The 20,017-nt window shown below is 36.7% G+C and overlaps 1 protein-coding gene across 1 annotated transcript in view; it reads left to right on the forward strand.

Annotated features, from left to right (window-relative positions):
- The first annotated feature begins 4,346 nt into the window (after nucleotides 1–4,346).
- The window catches only part of LOC138185488 (uncharacterized), a 184,970-nt gene continuing 169,299 nt past the window's right edge, over nucleotides 4,347–20,017 (forward strand). The window contains exons 1-2 of the mRNA XM_069124469.1: nucleotides 4,347–5,920; nucleotides 8,796–8,853. Of these exons, the coding sequence (XP_068980570.1) occupies nucleotides 5,783–5,920; nucleotides 8,796–8,853 (196 nt within the window). The 5' untranslated portion in view covers nucleotides 4,347–5,782. The remainder of the gene's footprint in view (nucleotides 5,921–8,795; nucleotides 8,854–20,017) is intronic.

The following is a 20,017-nucleotide window of genomic DNA, read 5'->3' on the forward strand; positions in this document are numbered from 1 at the left end:
AGAGTGTATGTGAACGTCGCAGGACGTCCAGGTTTCAGTTGAGACAAAGACGATTAGAAGCGATTAGAAGAAAACAAACAAGCAAGCGAGTGTGTTGTCGAGTCCTTCAGAGAGTAGCCTACATGTAGAGCTAAATTTAGATAATTTGTAAATAAATTTTAACTTTTTGTTCTCTCCGAATCCTCTCTATACATTAACACAGCAAATACTTTTCGTAGTATCAGTTTCGTAGTAGTAATCATTGTATGTGCAAATGCAAATTAATGGTCCAATTTCTATAAGCTGTATTATCTAATTCTTAAAAGAAAATAAGAACAGATTTAGCATTTATTATATTCTAATATTTCAATAACTAATTATACATCTAGTTATTCTAAAGTTTATGACTCTAACAATATCTTATTTAAATTCTTACTTAATCAATTCTTAAATTGCTCAAACTAATTCGCAAATCTTTCGATTGAAATTTCCACTGATTATTCAGGTTTATCAAAGAAATAAGGATCAAAGAAATATGATTCATATGTATACTCATTGCCATGACAGTCACCATTAACCATCTCTGAGTTTTTTGTTTACATCCTCTATCGACGTAATTATTTATACGTTCTCAAGGTTATTATTATTTTTGATCATGTAGTATTAATTATTATTAATATACTGTTATTATAATATTAATTATAGTACTAATAATATAGCTCATTTATGTTAATAATAATTCATCTATACAGTGAAAGACAAAAGTCTTCACACAGTTACAATATAGAGATAAAAGGAGCAATATTTTCTACACTTATTATTAGATACATTCAAATATATGGAATTGTGTATTATAAATTATAACAAAGACTTGTATTAATAAGCATACACAAACATTGACATTATTTATAATATTCCTATATACATATTTAACAATACAGAAAATATATATTAATCGTTTTATTCCTACATTTCATCTGTACAAATACTTTCGTCCCTAACTATGTATTTTTTCTAATTTTGCGGCAAATATATGTGATAATTCTCCTCAAGACTTTTAAGTGAGTGCGTAAGAGGCGTAAACGGAAAGATTGTGGAAATATGCTTGGTAGTGAATGTATTAAATACAAATACAAATACAAATTAAATAAAAATAAAGATACAAAGTAGTGGTCTATTATCTCCATGCGAGCTTATTTACAAAGTTTATTGCTGTGATAGGGTTTGTTGTTTCAACAGGTGCTTCCTACGCGAAGTTTGCAAATGTGGCCGCGTCACGAATTCGAGTCGCCTTATCCAAAATAATTCGCGATAAACGTTCTCTCGGCGGCGTAATTAACGCACGACCGACGATATAATGCACCCTGCTCGAGTGCAGGGAGTGCAATGCACTCTCGTGTGCGCATCTCGATCGGAAGAGTCTCGTGGAGAGGATGATGCAGCGCGCGAAGATGTGTGCGATATAACGCGCCAGCACGATCGTGCCCACGGGGATTTACTTAATTGCAATTAATGAGGAGAGATATTACGGCGCGGGGTCACGTGCGAACTAAGGATTACTAATACGCCGACGCGACAGGATTAACTATGTTGAGTTATCGCGGTTACGTGAACGAGGAATAGAATCTTTTCGAGCCACCTCTGCCCTTTTTGCATTAATTATGGAATAAAGAGTGCTACATGACCATAACGCATGGGAATCAGAAAGATTTTTGTGAACGGAGGTGAGAATGTCTGCTTTATATAGATGAATTTCTACTAGCGAAATTCGTTTCTAACGAGTCTAGAGGTTAGGATTTGATGGATTTCATGAGAGGCTGTTGAGATGCTGTAATTGGAGACCAATTTAGAGGTTGTGAGGTCATTGAGGTCGTGTCATTGGGAGTGAAGATCGTTTAAAGATCATGAGAAGTCATAAAGGTCATTTCATTGACGGTCAAAGTCATTTGAAGATTACATATAGGTGATCATTAGATCTGAAACTATTTTGATCGTTTCGAATCTTGTATATATATACGACGATAAATTGGAATCACAGTGAACATTCCAAGTTGTTCAAAGTCATGACTAGTCTTGATGATAACCCGAACTTTCCAGACTTTAATATTTAATGTCAATGATACTAGATAAAAGTAATCTGAACGATTGTAAAATATTGAATACTCGTCAAGCTTCCGAAACCTATATAAATTCTCAAGACTCCCAGGATGATCAAGATTTTCAAGAGCGTATATCCCAAGACATACAAAAGGTACATATTAGCTTGAAACGTATTATCCCAATATTCACGAAATGGTTAAAGCTGTACCCTAGCAGCGTTTTTTCTATTATTGCATCTACAATTATCCAGTTCCGCAAATTCTATTAGAACGATATTTGTGAATGATCGCTAGTATTCTCAACTGAACTCTTCCCATCCTCGGCTCATCCAGTCACAATTCCGCTGCGCTCATTAAACACGAGCGATAACGTAATCGGTGAGTTAAAGACTGGTCGAGTTGCATTCAACCGCAACTTCTAGCATACAGGTTATCAAGATGGGAGCCCTGTGTATAGAACCGATTCGCGGCCGAGGTAAATATTCCCGTTGGTGTTCGACTGGTTTTCGCGTGGGAGTCGCGGTCGCGGTTGGTGCGCGTGGTGTGGTGCACGCGCGTAATGTGGATCGACCTGTACACTGTACACGGCTGCCTACACATAAGTAACGCGGCTGCCACGTGTGCCAGGGTGGCAGAGGGGACGTGGGGAAACGGGGTGGCCAGGGCTTGGCGCGAGGCGGCTCGTCTGATTGGCTGAATTTATGGGGTCTACTTATCGCGTACTTACCGCGTTGTATATCAACAATGACACCCGCACCCGCGGGCGCTCCCCTGCGCCCCCGACCCTTTTACGCCCCTTTCCAACGAGCCTGGCTGCCTCTCGCACCTTTCCTCCCCCATCTACCGTCCCGAGAGACGTTTACACCGGGTAAATGGCTGGCCAATATAGGGCCCCCGTCCTCCTCGAAACCTGCGAAAGATGGTGGTAGGATAGGTTTCAAGAAGGCCGTTGCATGGAGATTTATAGGAAGACGATAGGAAGTTGTAAAAGAATATTTATAACTAGGCCTTGCTCGACTGGCCAACCGAACATTCTGGATGGATGCGAATAGAAGGCGGCTTCTGAAACGTAAAAAATGCGATCTGACGCGAGAAGTTGGGTGAAGAAGGATGTTTCAAGGTTTTCAAGGGAATATTTTGAATAGAAATTTTGAAATTTGATATTAGAAAAGTAATTGTTTTATTATCCGAAATATTATCCAAATATTTGGTCATTCGAACATTTTCTTCTTCTTATTAATTCGGATAGGCAATACTACTTACACAATACAACAATCATCTTCTTCTAAATTCTTTTAAATCATCTTCAACGCTTCTCAAAGCTTCACCCAAACCACTCCCAAATCCTAAGTACGTTTACAGACTTCCAATTAGTCAACTTCTCTTCATCTTCAGTCCGACCATGTCGCGGTCGGTAGTCTGAGCTACGACCCCTGTAAAACACGACTTCCTGAAGCGTCGAATCTTCGTCGCATCGATGCCCGCGACAGGAGTGAATACGAGCTGCCGCGCAATAAACCATTTATTAATGAATTGGTGACGCTGGTCAGGTTGCATACGAATCGTTGGAAAACGATGATGGGCGTCGAGACACGCGTCGCGCCGATATCTGGCTGGCTCCTGGATATCCTGGACATGACGGCGTGGGATACGTGGTGTCGTGGGCGCCAGGAAGCACCCGTCACGCGTCGGGGTCGTGAATCACGGAAACAGGAAATCTCGCCCCCGTGACTTCAATCGAAATTATCGCTCGCGAGGACCCGGAACTCTCCCAGGCGCCAGAAACTGTCCTGCTTGTAAACCTTTTTTTTTATTTCCACGCGTAAATCATCTCCCTTGGTACGGTAAATCTTCCTTGTCGCGGGTCCGTGCTATGCCCGGCACCTTTTCGTTTTATGTAGAATGGTATCTTGATCGCAGACCCTTGTTCAAGTAGTAGGAATTTTTGGATTTTTTTTTACGAAAGGACACATGTTAAGGATTTTAGATCTTTTTGATTATTAAAGGGTTTGTTTGAATTAGTTGAAGTATTTATTTATTAGAAAATTACTGTGAATGTTTATACAAATTCATAAATCCTAATTTATAATTAGAATGCGGATATTTACGCAAGTTGTTGAAAAATGTATCTTTTCATATTCAATTTCTGTATTACCTACAGCAGACGCGATCCTATTAACCGACATCGACCTAAACTTTTTCTTCTGTTTTTGGTCGCGCACAGCGCCTCATGTGTCAGTCAGTCTTTTCGTTCCTTACGATATATTCGTACATATTATAATAAAGTTCTTCCCTTTCTTCTGTACACTTTGCAATCCGTTAATCTCTCAAAACTATCCGTTATACAAACTATAAATAATTTAACAGGTCCAAACATCCTGACATTGCGCAAAATAGTCTGGGAATAAGAATCGTGAAATTTCCGAAAGAGGAAAACCTTTGTTAATCGTGACACACACGTGCTAAAATCGCCATAGTTGATCAGTTCGTCTACGTAAGATATCTCATTTGTTCAGTGATTCGATATTCAGTATATTAGTTTTACAGTAAAGCGCATATGAATAATTCTATGGAACGAATTTCCGCCTTAGGAAATTCCAGGTGAATACCGTCTTCATAGCGAACGGCGTAAAAGAGATCGTCGACGGTATAAAGACTGAGCCAGTGAATGATGTAAAATGTAGCCAAGAGACGAGGTGCATAGCCAATGAATAATTCAAAAGTCATGTGTATTATTTTTACCACGATTGAATGTTCTTAACTAAAGCATTTAGTCACTTGCAACACATTTACATACTGCTGAAATACGAATGAAATTAAGCAGTATACACGAGCAGAAAACCGCTTCTAATATGTTGGTTCTCATGCAAAAGTTCCAGGAATAGCGAATGGATCATAACGCATCAATTTCCCAACACATAGCTAGAATCGAGAACGTGGCTCGTCAGATGAATATTCCTTCTGAGTAACAAACGTGATTATCAAAGTTTGTCAAAATTTTCTCAAGGAAGAGTCGCGCATGCTCTTTGCCGATGATGTCACAAGTCCTCTTGCTGTCATGAGTGTAAAACAAAAACCGTCCATGAAGAGCATCGAGAAATCGAAACGTGACGAAACAGAGACAAGATACAAAGGAAACTAAATGCTTTTATTGTTAGAAAAAAGGATATTCTATTAAGGATTCCTGGAAGAAATTAAACCCGTATGAAAATCAAATGGATATATCCGAAAATGTGAGTGCGTTTATTGCCTATATCGAGAAGAAAGGAAGAAATAGAAAACCAGCATCAGCATAGTAATCCCAAAATGTCCGTTTTCTGTGCGGTTTTAAGTGAAGAAAAAGAGTGCTTGTCAGAGATTCATATGCATGTGTAAGGTTCACGACAGTGGCGCTTTAAAACACGTCACGTTCAGACGCGTATGAAAAAGGCAAAAGGCTTTTTCCCGAAAGCGGGAATTGACTATTTAAAACCTTTTCGTTGGTTATGCGATATGATTCTATGTGCGCCCTTCTTACAATAGCTACCAAAAGGTAGCTCAAGATTCGGTAGTGCAACGCGAATACAGCTTTTTTGAAAGGACAGCATACAGAGAACACTTATATGAAAGTGCCTGAAAGAGTGAACTCGAATAAGAAAAATGTAGTTCATGTAGAAATGTAATTTAAATAACACATATTTATTCTGATGTAATTACAACTCATTATGAATGAGTCAGATGAGATTCGAAGAGAGATGAGATTTCTCCTTCGTTCGTTATCAGCCAAGAGGACTCGTTTGAATGTTCATATCTTCGACTCTCGGAAATCGGTCCTGCTCAGCATCAGTAATCTATCCAGCTCGGTAAATAATTATGTCTCTACCTTTGTGAACTTGTTATGTTAATATTTCGGACTTAACTAATCGTCGCAGTGCCGGAATTTGAAATTCCCTGAAATTAAAAAAATTTCCCGATATTTTCTGCAAGAGAGTTACAATTGTTTCCATTTTAAGTACATTAGCATGGAGAGTTTAGATTGTTTGCATAATTAAGGATTTTACTAGTTTGACTAATTATATTAATTATTTGTCACTATAAAGCTTATAAACATTACATCTTAGATTGTTAATAACCCACTTCTGTAGAAACATGCTATAATTACTATATTTCGCATGACACTCTCATTTGCAGTTATTCCAAACAGTATGTTTTCACAGGCTGATAATGGTCGATAGAAATTATTGTTTCGAATTTTACAAATAATCGTGCGATATTTTGAGCTACAATCCCCTAGTCGACTTTACCATAATCAGCAATGTACCACAGTACGGTAGATTAATTTCCGAGAATCTATCATGAAATTTCAACCTAGAATAGCGTGTAAATGACGTGTGACGATCGGTCGGTAAATGTCAAAGCTTGTAATCCAATATTTTCGGATGGGATTGTAACCAAGCACCATTACCGGCTGGCTCTTCGGCTTCCAGGAGCCAGGAACGTAGGATCGAATAATGGATACAGGAAACCATAAGTAGATCGAATTATTTTCTTGCGCGCTGTGCATTGGCCTAAGGATGGTTCAGAAAAATAATTTAAATTATGTCAAAAGAGCATATCTCTCGATTGGAATATCCATTTCGTGGCGATTATTTATATTTGAGATTCGTATTTTATTAATTATATAAGATACATTTAATTGGGAGTTAGGTAGAAATATTAATTGTAGAAAATCTTATAATAGAACATTTTCTGTTTCATCACTGTTTCATAATTAGGCCGCAGATTTTTATGCAAATTCGTATTTTTATAAACTTAATTAAATAAATGGAGTCTAGGTGGAAATAGAAATTTATTAATTTAGAGTCCAATAAATAGGTACTGTACTTTCTATATTTCGTATATCTTTACATATTTTGTGCATTTTCTGTATTCTTGCAATTTCTAATTTCCTATAAGGACATAAATATCTGCGGTCTACTTATAACGAATCCTAGAATTCACAAAAAAGATTATATAACAGACTAAACATTCTCTGGAAGGCTTTAACTTCGAAGAAAACGGTGAACAATTTTGTTCTGTAGCCTTTGACTATTGTTAGTGTTACGTTGTTCTTTTTAAAGGTAAGACTCGGCAGAGTGGTAAAGAATGCTCGTTGATCGTATTTTGGTGCTTCACTCCCTTTTTCGGAATACCATCCGGTTTCGAACGTAGGACGATGGGCGGAGGAGGATGAAAAAAAAGCCTGGTCGTTTCGAGCGGGGCCATTTCCTGCACGAAATACGTTAACATTAGTCACGTCTGGATTTCGTACAACGTTTTACGCTTCGGCTTGCCTGTGTAATCGACTGGCTGAACGCATCGAAAGAAGCTTTATCTTGCTTTTGCGTTGTTCGACATCCACTTGCGAGAGATGATTCATCTTCTTCCGCAAATATATAACTCGTGCTTCACTGTCGCGCTGTCATCTCTTTTGATGTACTGCAGTTGTTTAAAAAGTATAATACCATTGTATTTTGTTTATGACTCTCTTATTAAAACAATGGTGAGGAAGAAAATGGGTACATAAATATTTTTTTAAAAACGAGGAAAACATCTATTTCAAATTTCTTTCTGATTCATTCAAATACATAATTCAGCAACAAAAAGTTAGCGTTCTGCGTTTAGTTCCTAATTTTGGGCTACTGTGGAGATCTACCGATAAACCTATTTCCACTGACTAATCCTTTTTTAAACCTTTTATTCCGATGATATTGATCTTCCGTTTCAAAGTTTGACTCTTTTACAGGGACAACCGTTTTGTGCTTTATGATCTTTCCTTTAGAAGATTTTCTGATTAAAAGGCTTTCCATAAACTTGCCACATCGATTTTCATTCAAAAAATATTCCGTCAAGAATAATTTTGATGAACCCAGAGTTCTTAGCTTCTTTATTATCTCGTTAGTCTTTTAACATACGTGTGTCAATAAAGACACATCTTTTTCTTTTTGCTATATTCTACATTACCCTCTTCTTCTGAAATATGGAGAAAGGATAACACTACCCATCATAAACTTTCTCCGAAATTTTCTTCGAGGACGATTTAATGTTACTCTCAGATATTTGCCGCTTTTTCGTGGAAATGCAAGAGTTTCCGAAAGAGGGAAAGGATCGCGCGGCGGATTCGTTAATTTAACGGTTTAAAAGGGCATAGCGATCGAAAGCGATCCACGCGGCGCAACGGCACAACGCCTGCAGGGTGGTGATCCAGAATGTGCAATTTTAGAAAATATCCCGTTTCAAGGAAGGCGGAAATTACAGGGTGGGAAAAGAAGTCCCTAGAACGGTCCCGAAGGGCCGAAAGTCGTGACGCCACCGTAAGTGGCAGCTGTCTGTTCCAAAATCTTCGTCGATAACCTCTTTCTTCCCGCTGAATCCACGCGTATCTCTCGCCCGGAAATTCTTTCTGACCAATCCAACTGGAATTACCGCGTTTAAACACGTAATCGCGTTCGGTGACTAATTTTAAATTGCTTTAATCGTAAGGTTAGGAGAAAATTCCCGTGATTTCGCGCAATCATCCTGGAATTTCGTCGTTTTAAACGGAAGGACTAGGAATAGGTTATATGAGAAGCTTTTGATATAATTCAAAGGAATCAAGTATAATTTTCTGCCTACACCAAATTTGTTAAACATTAGAATCTAGAAGAAATTTAAACGACTATAACGAACTAATATATGTGTTATTCATTCTGTTTGCAGATTGAGTATGGTAAATGGTCGGGATGTTGCAACTTTATGACTTTCCGGTCTACAAATGGTGAGTGAAGTTTTAAAAAATACTTGAGTTCTGATATTACGGTGTTTCAATTTGGGAAATTTTCCAGACTCTTTATCATTTTTATGAGCGAATTATGAGCTTATTGTTTCTCCCATTTCATACCACTTTTATGTTGCTGTTTGCAGAACTCTCTACTATTTTCGATATCTTTCATCAGATATATTCCTTAGTTATCATGATTCAGTTATGTTGAATCGATAAAATAAATGAAAGTATCTGTTTTTAATGATTTTAAAGAATTAAATAAATCAAAATGTCTTTCCCTACTACATATAATTAAAATTTACTTTCTTGTGCTCATAATAGCTTAGAATCTCATAAAGCTTCAACGTTCTAAAGTTCTTTTCATACATACTTGTATTCAGCGGATTCAAATATAACGTGTATTGTAGATAAAATGATGTAGCTAAAATTTCGAATCGAATCAGTCTTGTTGTGAAAGATTTTGTCTGGCTGGTCCCTCGATTAATATTCTTCGTAACCTATCGAAAAACCATTGAAACAATGTCTTTTTCCGTTGAATGATTGTAGCGTTGAATAACGAGCATCTGAATGTTTTGCTGCGCCAGCACGAGACTTGAATCCCATTAAAGAATCCAAACAAACCCCTTGCTACCCTCTGAAAAACTTCAGTTTTCATAGTCGATTACGAACGTCCGTCCAAGACACAGTCATCCAGGCGCCAAAAGTCCCATTTTTAAGCTAATCAGCAGATACATAAGGATGTCTCGCCTACACGCTTGGAAAATGTAGAATGCGAAGAAACGCAGGTATCATCTTACATATTGAAACAGCTAAACGAGACGTTTAAGCTTCCTTGCTTGATCAATATACATCTTGACGTCTTCGGTCGCTTGAAGATTGGAATCTGCTGCAGCGCAACAATACCATTATAAAGACATCGAGTTTTAAGAAATAGTTTAAGGATTTATAAACAAGGAAGACCCAACAACGCTGAATTTTTCAGAATTGGCACACTTTTCTTTCTTTTCTTAAACGCAGCGCCTTTTATTGTTTTATTGCTTGTGAACCGTTAGTCGGACAACGGAATGTCGCGTGCAGTCGCTTTAAGGCCTGTTGCTACCTGATGTGATCGGTACATAAGGATTAGGCTCCTCTTTCTTCGAAACATGCACTCACCAATTACTTATTCTTTCCATTCTCTCCATTTCGAGAAAATTCCAAGTCAGAAAATTCGAGTGTCCACCGCCAGCAACTTGCCTAATTCTAATCATTTTTTCTATCATCAATCTGTAATAGAACTTCAACAAATAAACACGTATTTTTTCTACAAGTCTACGCGCCTGTCTTGTTTTTTTTCTACTGTCCTTTCGTTTTAAAATGGCTCGATTGCATTAAATTACACTTCGATGCAGTCGGATAAAAGTTCGCGTGAACGATCTCTCGTACTACAACAGAATAGTTTAAAGTCTTTTGGTGAACTTAGACTGTCGGTTCGTTACGGAGCGATCGTTATCGTCGTCGATATTATTATCTATATTTTTGTCAATATTTAAGGTTCTCAACAGCATCGAACGTAAGGGGCTCTTTGGAGTTTAGATCTAGGCGATCAATATATGTACATATGTTGTCAATAAAAAGAACCCTGAAATATTAACAATAATATCAATCATACGAACGCTCTTTTAGAGTAATTTGACACTGTTATTACTATTATAACATCCCAAAAGGATTTGGTAATTGTATAACACTCTTTCATCATTGCTTCTTTAGTAAATCTATATAATATCATGAACGTAATATCGTCTGTTTTACGCCAACATCATAAATGTGTAAATTTTCACTTTTTTTATTACAAGAATAGATTGAATGCTTTTTCCTGTTCTTAGCTATATAGATTAAAAAGATGAGTAAATAATGATACGATTAGTTATATAATGTGCAACCCCATATTTTTTTAATTTCTATAGGGTGCCCCATATGTCGTTCTCCCATTCAAAAACCGTATTCTTTTCTTGTCGTATGTTTTAAAATTTTTGTTTGAAAAATGTAAAACGCTGGACTTGTTCATCAATGTGAATTGCATTCTGTAAAGACTACAATTTGGTGTAACGTTATATCACAAAGAGTAATCGAGGCTTAATTTTTTGAAGATTTTTAATCGTTGCTCCGTTGTAAATATTTCCATTATAAATTTTCAAAAAACAAACATTACAAAAATAAAAATTTAAAACATAATAAGCGTCTATAATGTCTTATATAATCCGTCGAATCGCATGTTCTTGATATTGATATTGATGATATAAGAGAGACTTATATTCAATTGATACAACTATATAAATACATAATTTCATCCGCAAATTTTCCCTAACACTTAACACGTCCAGTGCGAAGTCGATATACATATGCATGTAGTACATATAAGTAAATATATGTAGAGGTCGAGTACATATATACGAACAAGAATGTGCTCCTGTGTGACGAAATCGATATAGAAACATTGGCCTACGGTCGGGCAGTGCGGCGACCGCTTTAGATCTTCATGCTCGATCGTTTATCGCTGTAACCGTTTTCAACGGTTTTTGCTTTGTTCCTGCAATCTTTGTCGACATTTCTACGATTTGTCTCCGGAAACGGTCGGTGATTAAATCTTGTTTGTTATTCTTGTGATACAGACATAATTTGTGTCTTTGTTATTTTTTAATATTCCTGATTAAATTAATAATTCCAACACACATTTCCAACGTAAATTTCAACGTACGTTTTCAGTTGTTTTAAAGCTTCTCAAGCAAAAAAAATTGAAAAAAATTTCGTCATTGAGGTTGGTATTGTAACGCGTTAACGTAGCATTGAACGCGTTAAGATTCATCCGTTTAACGTGTCTCTCGGTACAATTTCACCATGAACCTTCCAGGTTAAACGCTCCTGTTATTTATTACTCTGTCAGGCTGTTTCCATAACTAGTCAGTCCCACGTTAGATTTAAACGTCTATCTCGAGAAAGGGAACTTGGCCTTTTCTAACGTCCCATTAAACAATACCGCGACCATGCAGCCTGGCATTACACGGAACGATCGTGGCGCAGGAGAAAAATTTTCCGAGTTTGCACCTTGCGGTAATTATAGTTGAACGACGAGGGAAAAGGCAGCTTAACTACCGTCGAAGGAACACGCTGCCTTCACGGAGGAGGTCTACTCTCGGGCCTGTAATCTCGAGCAATTACGTAGTTTGTGCACCTCCCATTAGACAGGCTCTACCTAGTCGTGGAGACATCGTGTCTTGCTACTGTCTGTGTGTCGTGTACGTATAGCCGCCTTGTTGCGTTCGTACGATGGAACAAGTAGTAGCATTCTCCACAAGCTGTATCTAACGATCTTCTATAAGGGAGAGGCAAGACAATGATAGGCCAGAAAAGACACGCGAATGAGCTATATCCGCTTAATTGACGGTTCCGTACAAAGTATAACAATTAGAGACGCGTAAATCAACGCCCACCAGCAAAGTGTGCACGTGTTTCCGTTTAACACGGTGACTGCCACGCGAATTTTCTATATCTTTCCCTGAGAATTGCAATAGATTGAAATATACGAATGAAATAGATGAATGAATTTTTATCTTTATATTCAAGAAGCGATATGTAAAGGAATTTTAAGTATAATAATAGGTCGGTAGTTAATAGTAATAGTAAAATAATGGATATAAGGACCTGATAAGTAATAGAAAATAGTATGTTTCACAAACACTGTTATATGTATAGTTGTATGATATTACTTAAAATTCTTTAAAATACCGTTTCTTAAATATAAAATGAAAAATCTATTTGCTTGGAAACTCTTACAGGGCACTGTGTGTTCTTCGCATCGTTGAAAATTGTTTGGTCTATGAAATTTATCTTATTTCGATTGCTCTAAAAAATTTAATAGAACGTGGGTTACGGATAACGATCGTGGCAGTCAATGTGTTAAACGTGACGATTCGTGAGGCGATGCGACGCCTACTCCCGGACCGTTCATTTGCCTCCAGTCGAAAGCGCGCGAACGGTTTCGATTTCGATTTCTTTCTGAAATGTTCCGCCTTTCTTCACCACGTACAAAGACACACGCAGGAAAGTTTCTTCACGAAGAAACTGAGGTAAGCGGTGATATTTTTGGATTTACCAGTGAATAAAGTCCGGGATTTGCGAGAGTTTTTGCGCGTGTTTTTGGGACAGAGAGACATGCTTGCATCGAAATTAAAATGGATCAACGTAAAACTTTGGGAGATTCGTGGAGGCGAGCGTGACCATGGATCTACTCAGGGATCATAGAATTTTTGGGAATATGGATATTTATAAAATACAAACTTTGTAAGGTATTATGAAAATCGTGAAGCGAGAGGACGCATCATTAGCGGCATTAATGGGCGTCCATTTTGCGGCCCACTTTGTCCCGGCAGGCTAGAATTATCGTGAGTTGCACGTGGAAGGATGGAATCAGTCTGGGAATAGACGCGAAGGGCAGCGCGCGCGCGCTCGATAATTTCGTTAAGTATATCCCTTTACGGAGGTCGACCAGAAAATGGCCTCCGATTAATTTTTCACGGGACCTTAAGGAGGAGTTGCGTTACTGCTGGCTCTTAAAATAGCATAGGTTGAAAGTACGTTCCGTTGGACGTTTTGTGGATCGTTATAAAATATAACTTATAACTTTATAAAGCTGCGTTCTAATCATTTGAAAAAATCACATTTCATCATTCAGCTATAATTATGTAGAATAGAAAACGGTGATGTTTTCCACAATGCTTTAAAAGTATTTGTATGAAAACTTCCTTTTTTAAATGAATCGAGCAATAACTATATTAAGATCACATATTAGGATTTATTATAAATCCTAATATGCGAAATTTTATGCATTTATGGAAAATTTGGCAATGTTGTGTATTTATTACGATATTTAATAATAATAAATAGAAATTAAATAGAAATAAATTTGCATAAATATTCCCACTCTAATTACAGATTAGATTTATGTATTAGGATCTTGTTGCATTTTTTTTTATTCGGAAGATCGTTTCAATTCAAAACATCATTGTTAGGAATTACTAATTACAAATTGTTACAGATGTTTACATAGATTGCTCAGTTACCTACAATTCTCAATTTCTACGAATCGAAGGATGATTATGTTGGAATTATTAGCATTTATGTATTCGGTTTATATATTGGTTTCACTTTAGCAGATCGTTTTAATCGAGAACATTTTCATTAGAGATTGCAAATGTTGCAAAAGTAAACACAGATCGCACAATTACATACAGTTATCAATTTCTATGATTTTTAAGAGAAGAAACTTAAATTAATGAAAAGCTAACTGTAACACAGAGCTCCTGTAATAGTGCCGACCGGTAGGCATACCTGTCGACCAGATTGCCTTTCGTCCAACCGTAAACGAAACGCGTTATCCTCTCCGGGTGCTTGTGCAAATAAAGTACAAACTATAAGCCGAATCGCCATGCAAATGAACGCGGTATCCCGGTCGTGAAAAATTTTTATACCAGCCATGTGTGATCGATCAACCGTTCGCTGCTATAAAGCAAAAAAATACGCGGTTGGTTGCAAGTGCGTGAAATTTTTTTCGGTGGACGTTATCGAATGCATAAAATCGATACTGTACGTTATATCAAACGTATAATAATAAAGAAAAAAGATGGAAACATGAAAAAAGGAGACAAAAGATAGGGGATGACAAAGAGGTGTCGCGAGATCGTTATTGTTATATATGACTAATTAAATGAATTGAACGATAAGGAGGGAAAAATGGATAGGGCAGGTGAGGCAACGTATAACCAGCAAAAAAAGTTGGTATCGTTGCTTAGTGACACGTGTGCCATGACACATGGGATCTTTATGATGTCACCCTTTCGTTTTTCAGCTCGATTTGCTTAGGTCTGAGGGGCGGTCTTCGTAAAAAACGCCGTTGAAATTTATACAGCTAGATTTTGTTCTGGTCTGGTAAATATGCAACGCTGTATAACGCGATTTTATGATGGCACATCGTGCTTGCAGCGTGTATGAATTTTATATCGCGTTTTAGACGACGCACCAGGGAATACGATCTCTCGCATGATCGAGATCGGTGAATTTTTTTTATTTAACATAGAGGCCTGGAAATGAAAAATTTGGAATTTTTTTAACAATATACATGCACATATATACATATATGATGCGATAAATAAATAAAGTAATATGTTATTAGATATTTGAAATTCTGGAGAATCGAAGATACAATAGCTTGGAAATTTGAAACTTGAAAATTCGTGAATTTGAAATTTAACATAAGTAGTATTATTAAATAACAGTAAAATATAAATATGTTATAATTTGTTTTATTAAATTTTACTGAAGCTAACATCTTCCAGCAGATCTTCCGAACTTCTAACACACCTACATACGATTTTAACTTGAAAAGATTTCTCCGCATCTATATTCTATTACACACAAAGTATACAATAGCAATCATTAGAATTACAATGAAGAAAACTGCAGCATTGCGTCGTTCTCCTTCTAACCACTATAGGCGCGTCAGGATTAACATCGAAACCAAATCCTCTTAGTAGACGAACTTAAAGAACAGCTAATTCGATTCTTTGTGAATTTAAATGATTTATCAGCACGAGACGATCGATGCTTTTCGTGCATAATAAACCGATACGATCGATTAGTTTTCAACCAAAGATATTAAGTTTCTCATTAATTTCATCAGGTAGGCCGTCATTTAACACTACTTCGTCTAATCTATAATCCGATCTGCATATATCTCGACTCGTCATTAATATAAGATATATCATCGACTGATTATCGAGTTATGTTGTCGTTGTATCCACTAGGCATTTGAATAACAATATTCAACCATTAGACGGTTTAGCTTTTGTGCCACCAAACGAACTGTTATGTAAATTCAACTAGGTTATGACGCGTCACGATATTAAACGGATTTTACGATTCATTTAACCGACTTAACTTATGCTCGGGATGATTGTTGAAGTCACTGTGAAATTAAAAATGATACTTTGTTTCGATTGTTATAACTGTGCGTTACCAAAGTGTTAGAAGTGAAATTTATTTTTCGGAATAGATAAAATTCTTTCTGGTATATGACCAGAATTATATTTCTAATCTGCATGGAAAATAAATTAGAAATAACTTTAGCGTTGTCTGATGTTTTCTGTCAATTTTATTTCTAGTACAAGAGACCTAGAATCCTAAGGTATGTCGGCCCAAAATTTTTTTTACTATTATTCGAATTTTATTCTCTCCATCTCTTAGCCACTACACCGCATTTGAAACTAAAGTTATCACAGTAGACTTGTAAAATTCAAATTCAAATGCAACGTGTCTCCACCATATAACACTACCTACTCACTTACTCTAATGGAGACAAAATTTATCGCAAAATACGTAAGTAGGTAGAACGATGCAGCTAGCGTTCAATAAATACAAAATTCACGTCCAATTGAACGCTGATGTTTTCCTTCGACACTCCACTTACTCCCACCCATATAGAATCCCCATTACTATACTTATTCAGGCCCAAGAAAAGAGAAACATAGAAACGATACATTCGCGGATAGGCCATAAACCTCGCTAAATAAAGCGAGTATCGATCGTAAGGTCCTAGAGCAAAGTGGAAGGGCCGTAGGATGTAAATTCTGCGCTAGGAGACATATAGAATTCCGACATCTGCCTTCCTGGTATTTTGCCCTCGACCCGGGTGGCTTTCAGCCGTTCTATCTCTCTATCGTTCGCCTTCTATCCTTCGTTTCAACGCCAACTCTATGGGCCAACCTAGCAAAATAATCGAGAAATCGAGCTCTATTAGCATCGGAAGCGTACTGGCACGGAGCTCGGGAAAAAAGTCGATGGAAAGGGTGGCCTAGAACAGCCACGAAATAGCTGCATCGAAATCAGTTCCCTGTATGGGGAAGAAGTCTTCTTTCCTTGGTCTCTCTTGTGAGAATGCGGACGGCCGCGAAATCGCATATAAATTAAGCTTTCAACATTTTCGGCTGGACCCTTTGTCGGATTCGCGGCCATTTTGCTCACGGTCACTAGGGGGAATCAGGAGAGAAATCTGGATTGTGGATGTCGAGAAATCGGGTCGACCCATTCGCTACTTTTTCGTGCCGTATGCCGTGAATCTAAGTGCTGATGGATTTGAAGATTATAAACGGTGGGATTGCAAGGTTACGCAATGGGGTTTCAGAGAATGGAAGATTTAGGTGGGATAGGGAATGGCGTCCCTGGTTTTGGAAAATAGAAGATTTTGGTCCTACTTTTAGAGTAATTTTAACAATCATTTCGATTTTAACGAGGTATGAAGAATTGGCACGACTTTTGTAAATTACGAAACTGAAATAGGGATCAGTGTTTTATAATTATGGTCAGCGGTTCGTAGTAAATCAGCGTTTCATGTTTATCGTCTTCGTTCAATTCTGTATTCTACGTTTTATTAATTGGACTATGAATCTTTACTTTCATTGATAACTTATTCGTTCGAATGTTAAGTAGAAGTATGTAGTATCCTTTACGGGAAGAAAATTAACAAGGAGAATTTCTCGACATAGGAAATTTTCTCTCTCTCTAAATTTTTTAATATTTCTAGGTATTTCAATAACTATGTATTTTCGTTGGAGATCCTTCAAAATTATTTCTTGCATTATTATTCAAAATCATCGTATAATAACTTTTATCAAATTTACAAATCACTTACAAAGAATTGAATATTCATGGCTACAAAATATAGCAAGGAAACACCTTTTCACAGGAAATAGCGGAGCAGTAGATTGACTGGTCAAACAAAGCGGCTCAACCATCAAGGTCAAGTGATTAAATTTTTTAAATGGAACAAAGAGCGCATTGTGTATCGTGTTAGAGTTAATAACGATCGATCGAGCGATCGGCGTTCCATGTCACGATCGAGGAACGTCGATACATGAGGTTGCTGGCCAGGATATCGCGTGATTACGTAGAAGCCTGCTGATAGAAAACATCTCGATGACGTACTTGAATTCAAAGTCTTTAGGTTCAGCTGACTCATAACAGGTGAACGGTGAACACATGTGTCTTCGATCTTACTAAGCTGCCAGCCTGGCTGGTTTTGAAATTGTCTGTGCATCATGTGCCTTATCCTTTCATTCGATAGATTAATACACGTTGCCTTGGTCAGTTATTTCTCTACTTGTTTAACGAACGGAAGGTGCTTCAAAGATGTAAGAGGACAGCTCGATGCTTAAATGGCACGTGGAAGCGTGAAGGATTATCGTCTAGTGGTTAGTACAGAGGGAGCATGTTGGTCTTTAGTCGGCAGTTTATGTTAATTTATGTTGAATGACTGTATTTTTTAATTTATGTTACTTTTAAGGGGGTGTCCTGAATTAGAATATTATAAAACAGCGTCTTTTTGTGATTTTTTTTAGAAGGGAAAGAAAGAAATGGTTATTGAATTTTGAGGTATGATTTTATATATATTTAACGAATACAAACAAATTTTTTTTAAAGTAAAAAAAAATTATGACAGATTTCTAAGCCTATTTCATGGGCTGCAGTTTTCAATCGGCGGAAAAGATCCACCTCGTAATTCTTGACCGAAACAAAAAACTAAAAAGGGATTAAATTATTATATATGTTTCTTCTCGATGAACTAAAAGAGTTCGTCAAAAAGTTTATTGAAATAATTGTTGTAGCACCTTAAAGTTTATTTTTTCTTTTTATAAAACACATTTTTTCTTTAAACAATTTAATCCTTTTTTGGTTTTTTGTTTCAGTCAAGAATTTCGAGGTGGATCTTTCCCGCCGATTGAAAACTGCAGCCCATGAAATAGGCTTAGAAATCTGTTATAATTTTTTTCTTACTTTAAAAAACATTTTTTTGTATTCGTTAAATATATATAAGACCATACCTCAAAATTCAATAACTTCATTTCTTTCTTTCCCTTCTAAAAAAAATCACAAAAAGACGCTGTTTTAGAAAAGTCTAATTCAGGACACCCCCCTTAAGTGAGATTCCATATTCCAAAGAACGATAGATTGTTGTGATAGTATTCGATCTTTTTAATTTCTTTTTAGAACTTTAATTCTGATTTTTCTTTCTTCTTAAATGCTACCGACAAAATGGTACAATGAAATTTCAGTGTCATTTGATATTATGATTTATTTTGTAAAGATTGGCAATTTCAATGATGAGTTCATTCATCTTCTTGATTAGCAGATTGAAAAGATTATTACGTCTTCTTATAAAAATCTAAAAGAATAGTAATTCGAGTGCAATAGAATTTTAAGCTACGTTAAATTTGAGCATAATTTGTAAAGAATTTGTAAAAACATCGTGAGTATGTTGCTGCAAGACATCCAGCAGATTGGAAGGTTTTTGTTTTCTTCTTCTTTGCTGCCATACACATTGTACTCGTGACTTACCGATGCAGCCTGCATGACTAGCAGCGAACCCCTCGTAATGCAGGTTAATCGATGCACCGACCCGTGTAAAACACCAGCAGGAGAAGCTGTGTTATGCAGTAGACACAACAAAATGCAGTCAACGGAGTTTTTCTTATGTAACCATTTCCCTTTTGCTTCTTCGTCTACATATTTTCTGTTTCCGAGTTGGTACGAGTCCACTTGATCGTATAATCTTGGACCTCCACGTTAAATTTTTCTTCGAAGATTCTTGTTTTGTCCTTTTATCTAAAGTAATGGAACATTAACAGTCGTTAACGCATCGTCTGCAACGGTAATCATCGGTAATTCACATTTTATTGATTTTTTTTGAGCGGTTAAAATAACAAATTTCACGAATCAAACAATTCTCAACAATATGAATGACTTAGATAGTATTGTCAAAGAAAAAGTGCGCAAAGATAATATAATAATCTGCAAAAGTTAAATGTTATGGTTTAGTATATTCCAACCTATCGCGGCTTCCAGGATAAAATATATGACATTCGCGCTGCAGTCGCGTGATAGCGATTAAATACTTGAATTCAGTTTTAGATGAAAAATTATTTACGTAGAGTGATTCGTATGTTCTTTAGTATCAGAAAATACATGGATTAATATAATACATTATGATACATAAAGCTTCGATTCATCGGCATAAACTCAAGCATCTGCACGCGATCATTTTTTCTATAAAAAGAAGCGTAACTTTATC

Source organism: Bombus flavifrons, chromosome 12 (assembly GCF_040668555.2).
Source record: "Bombus flavifrons isolate JBK064 chromosome 12, iyBomFlav1_principal, whole genome shotgun sequence".
NCBI lineage: Eukaryota > Metazoa > Arthropoda > Insecta > Hymenoptera > Apidae > Bombus > Bombus flavifrons.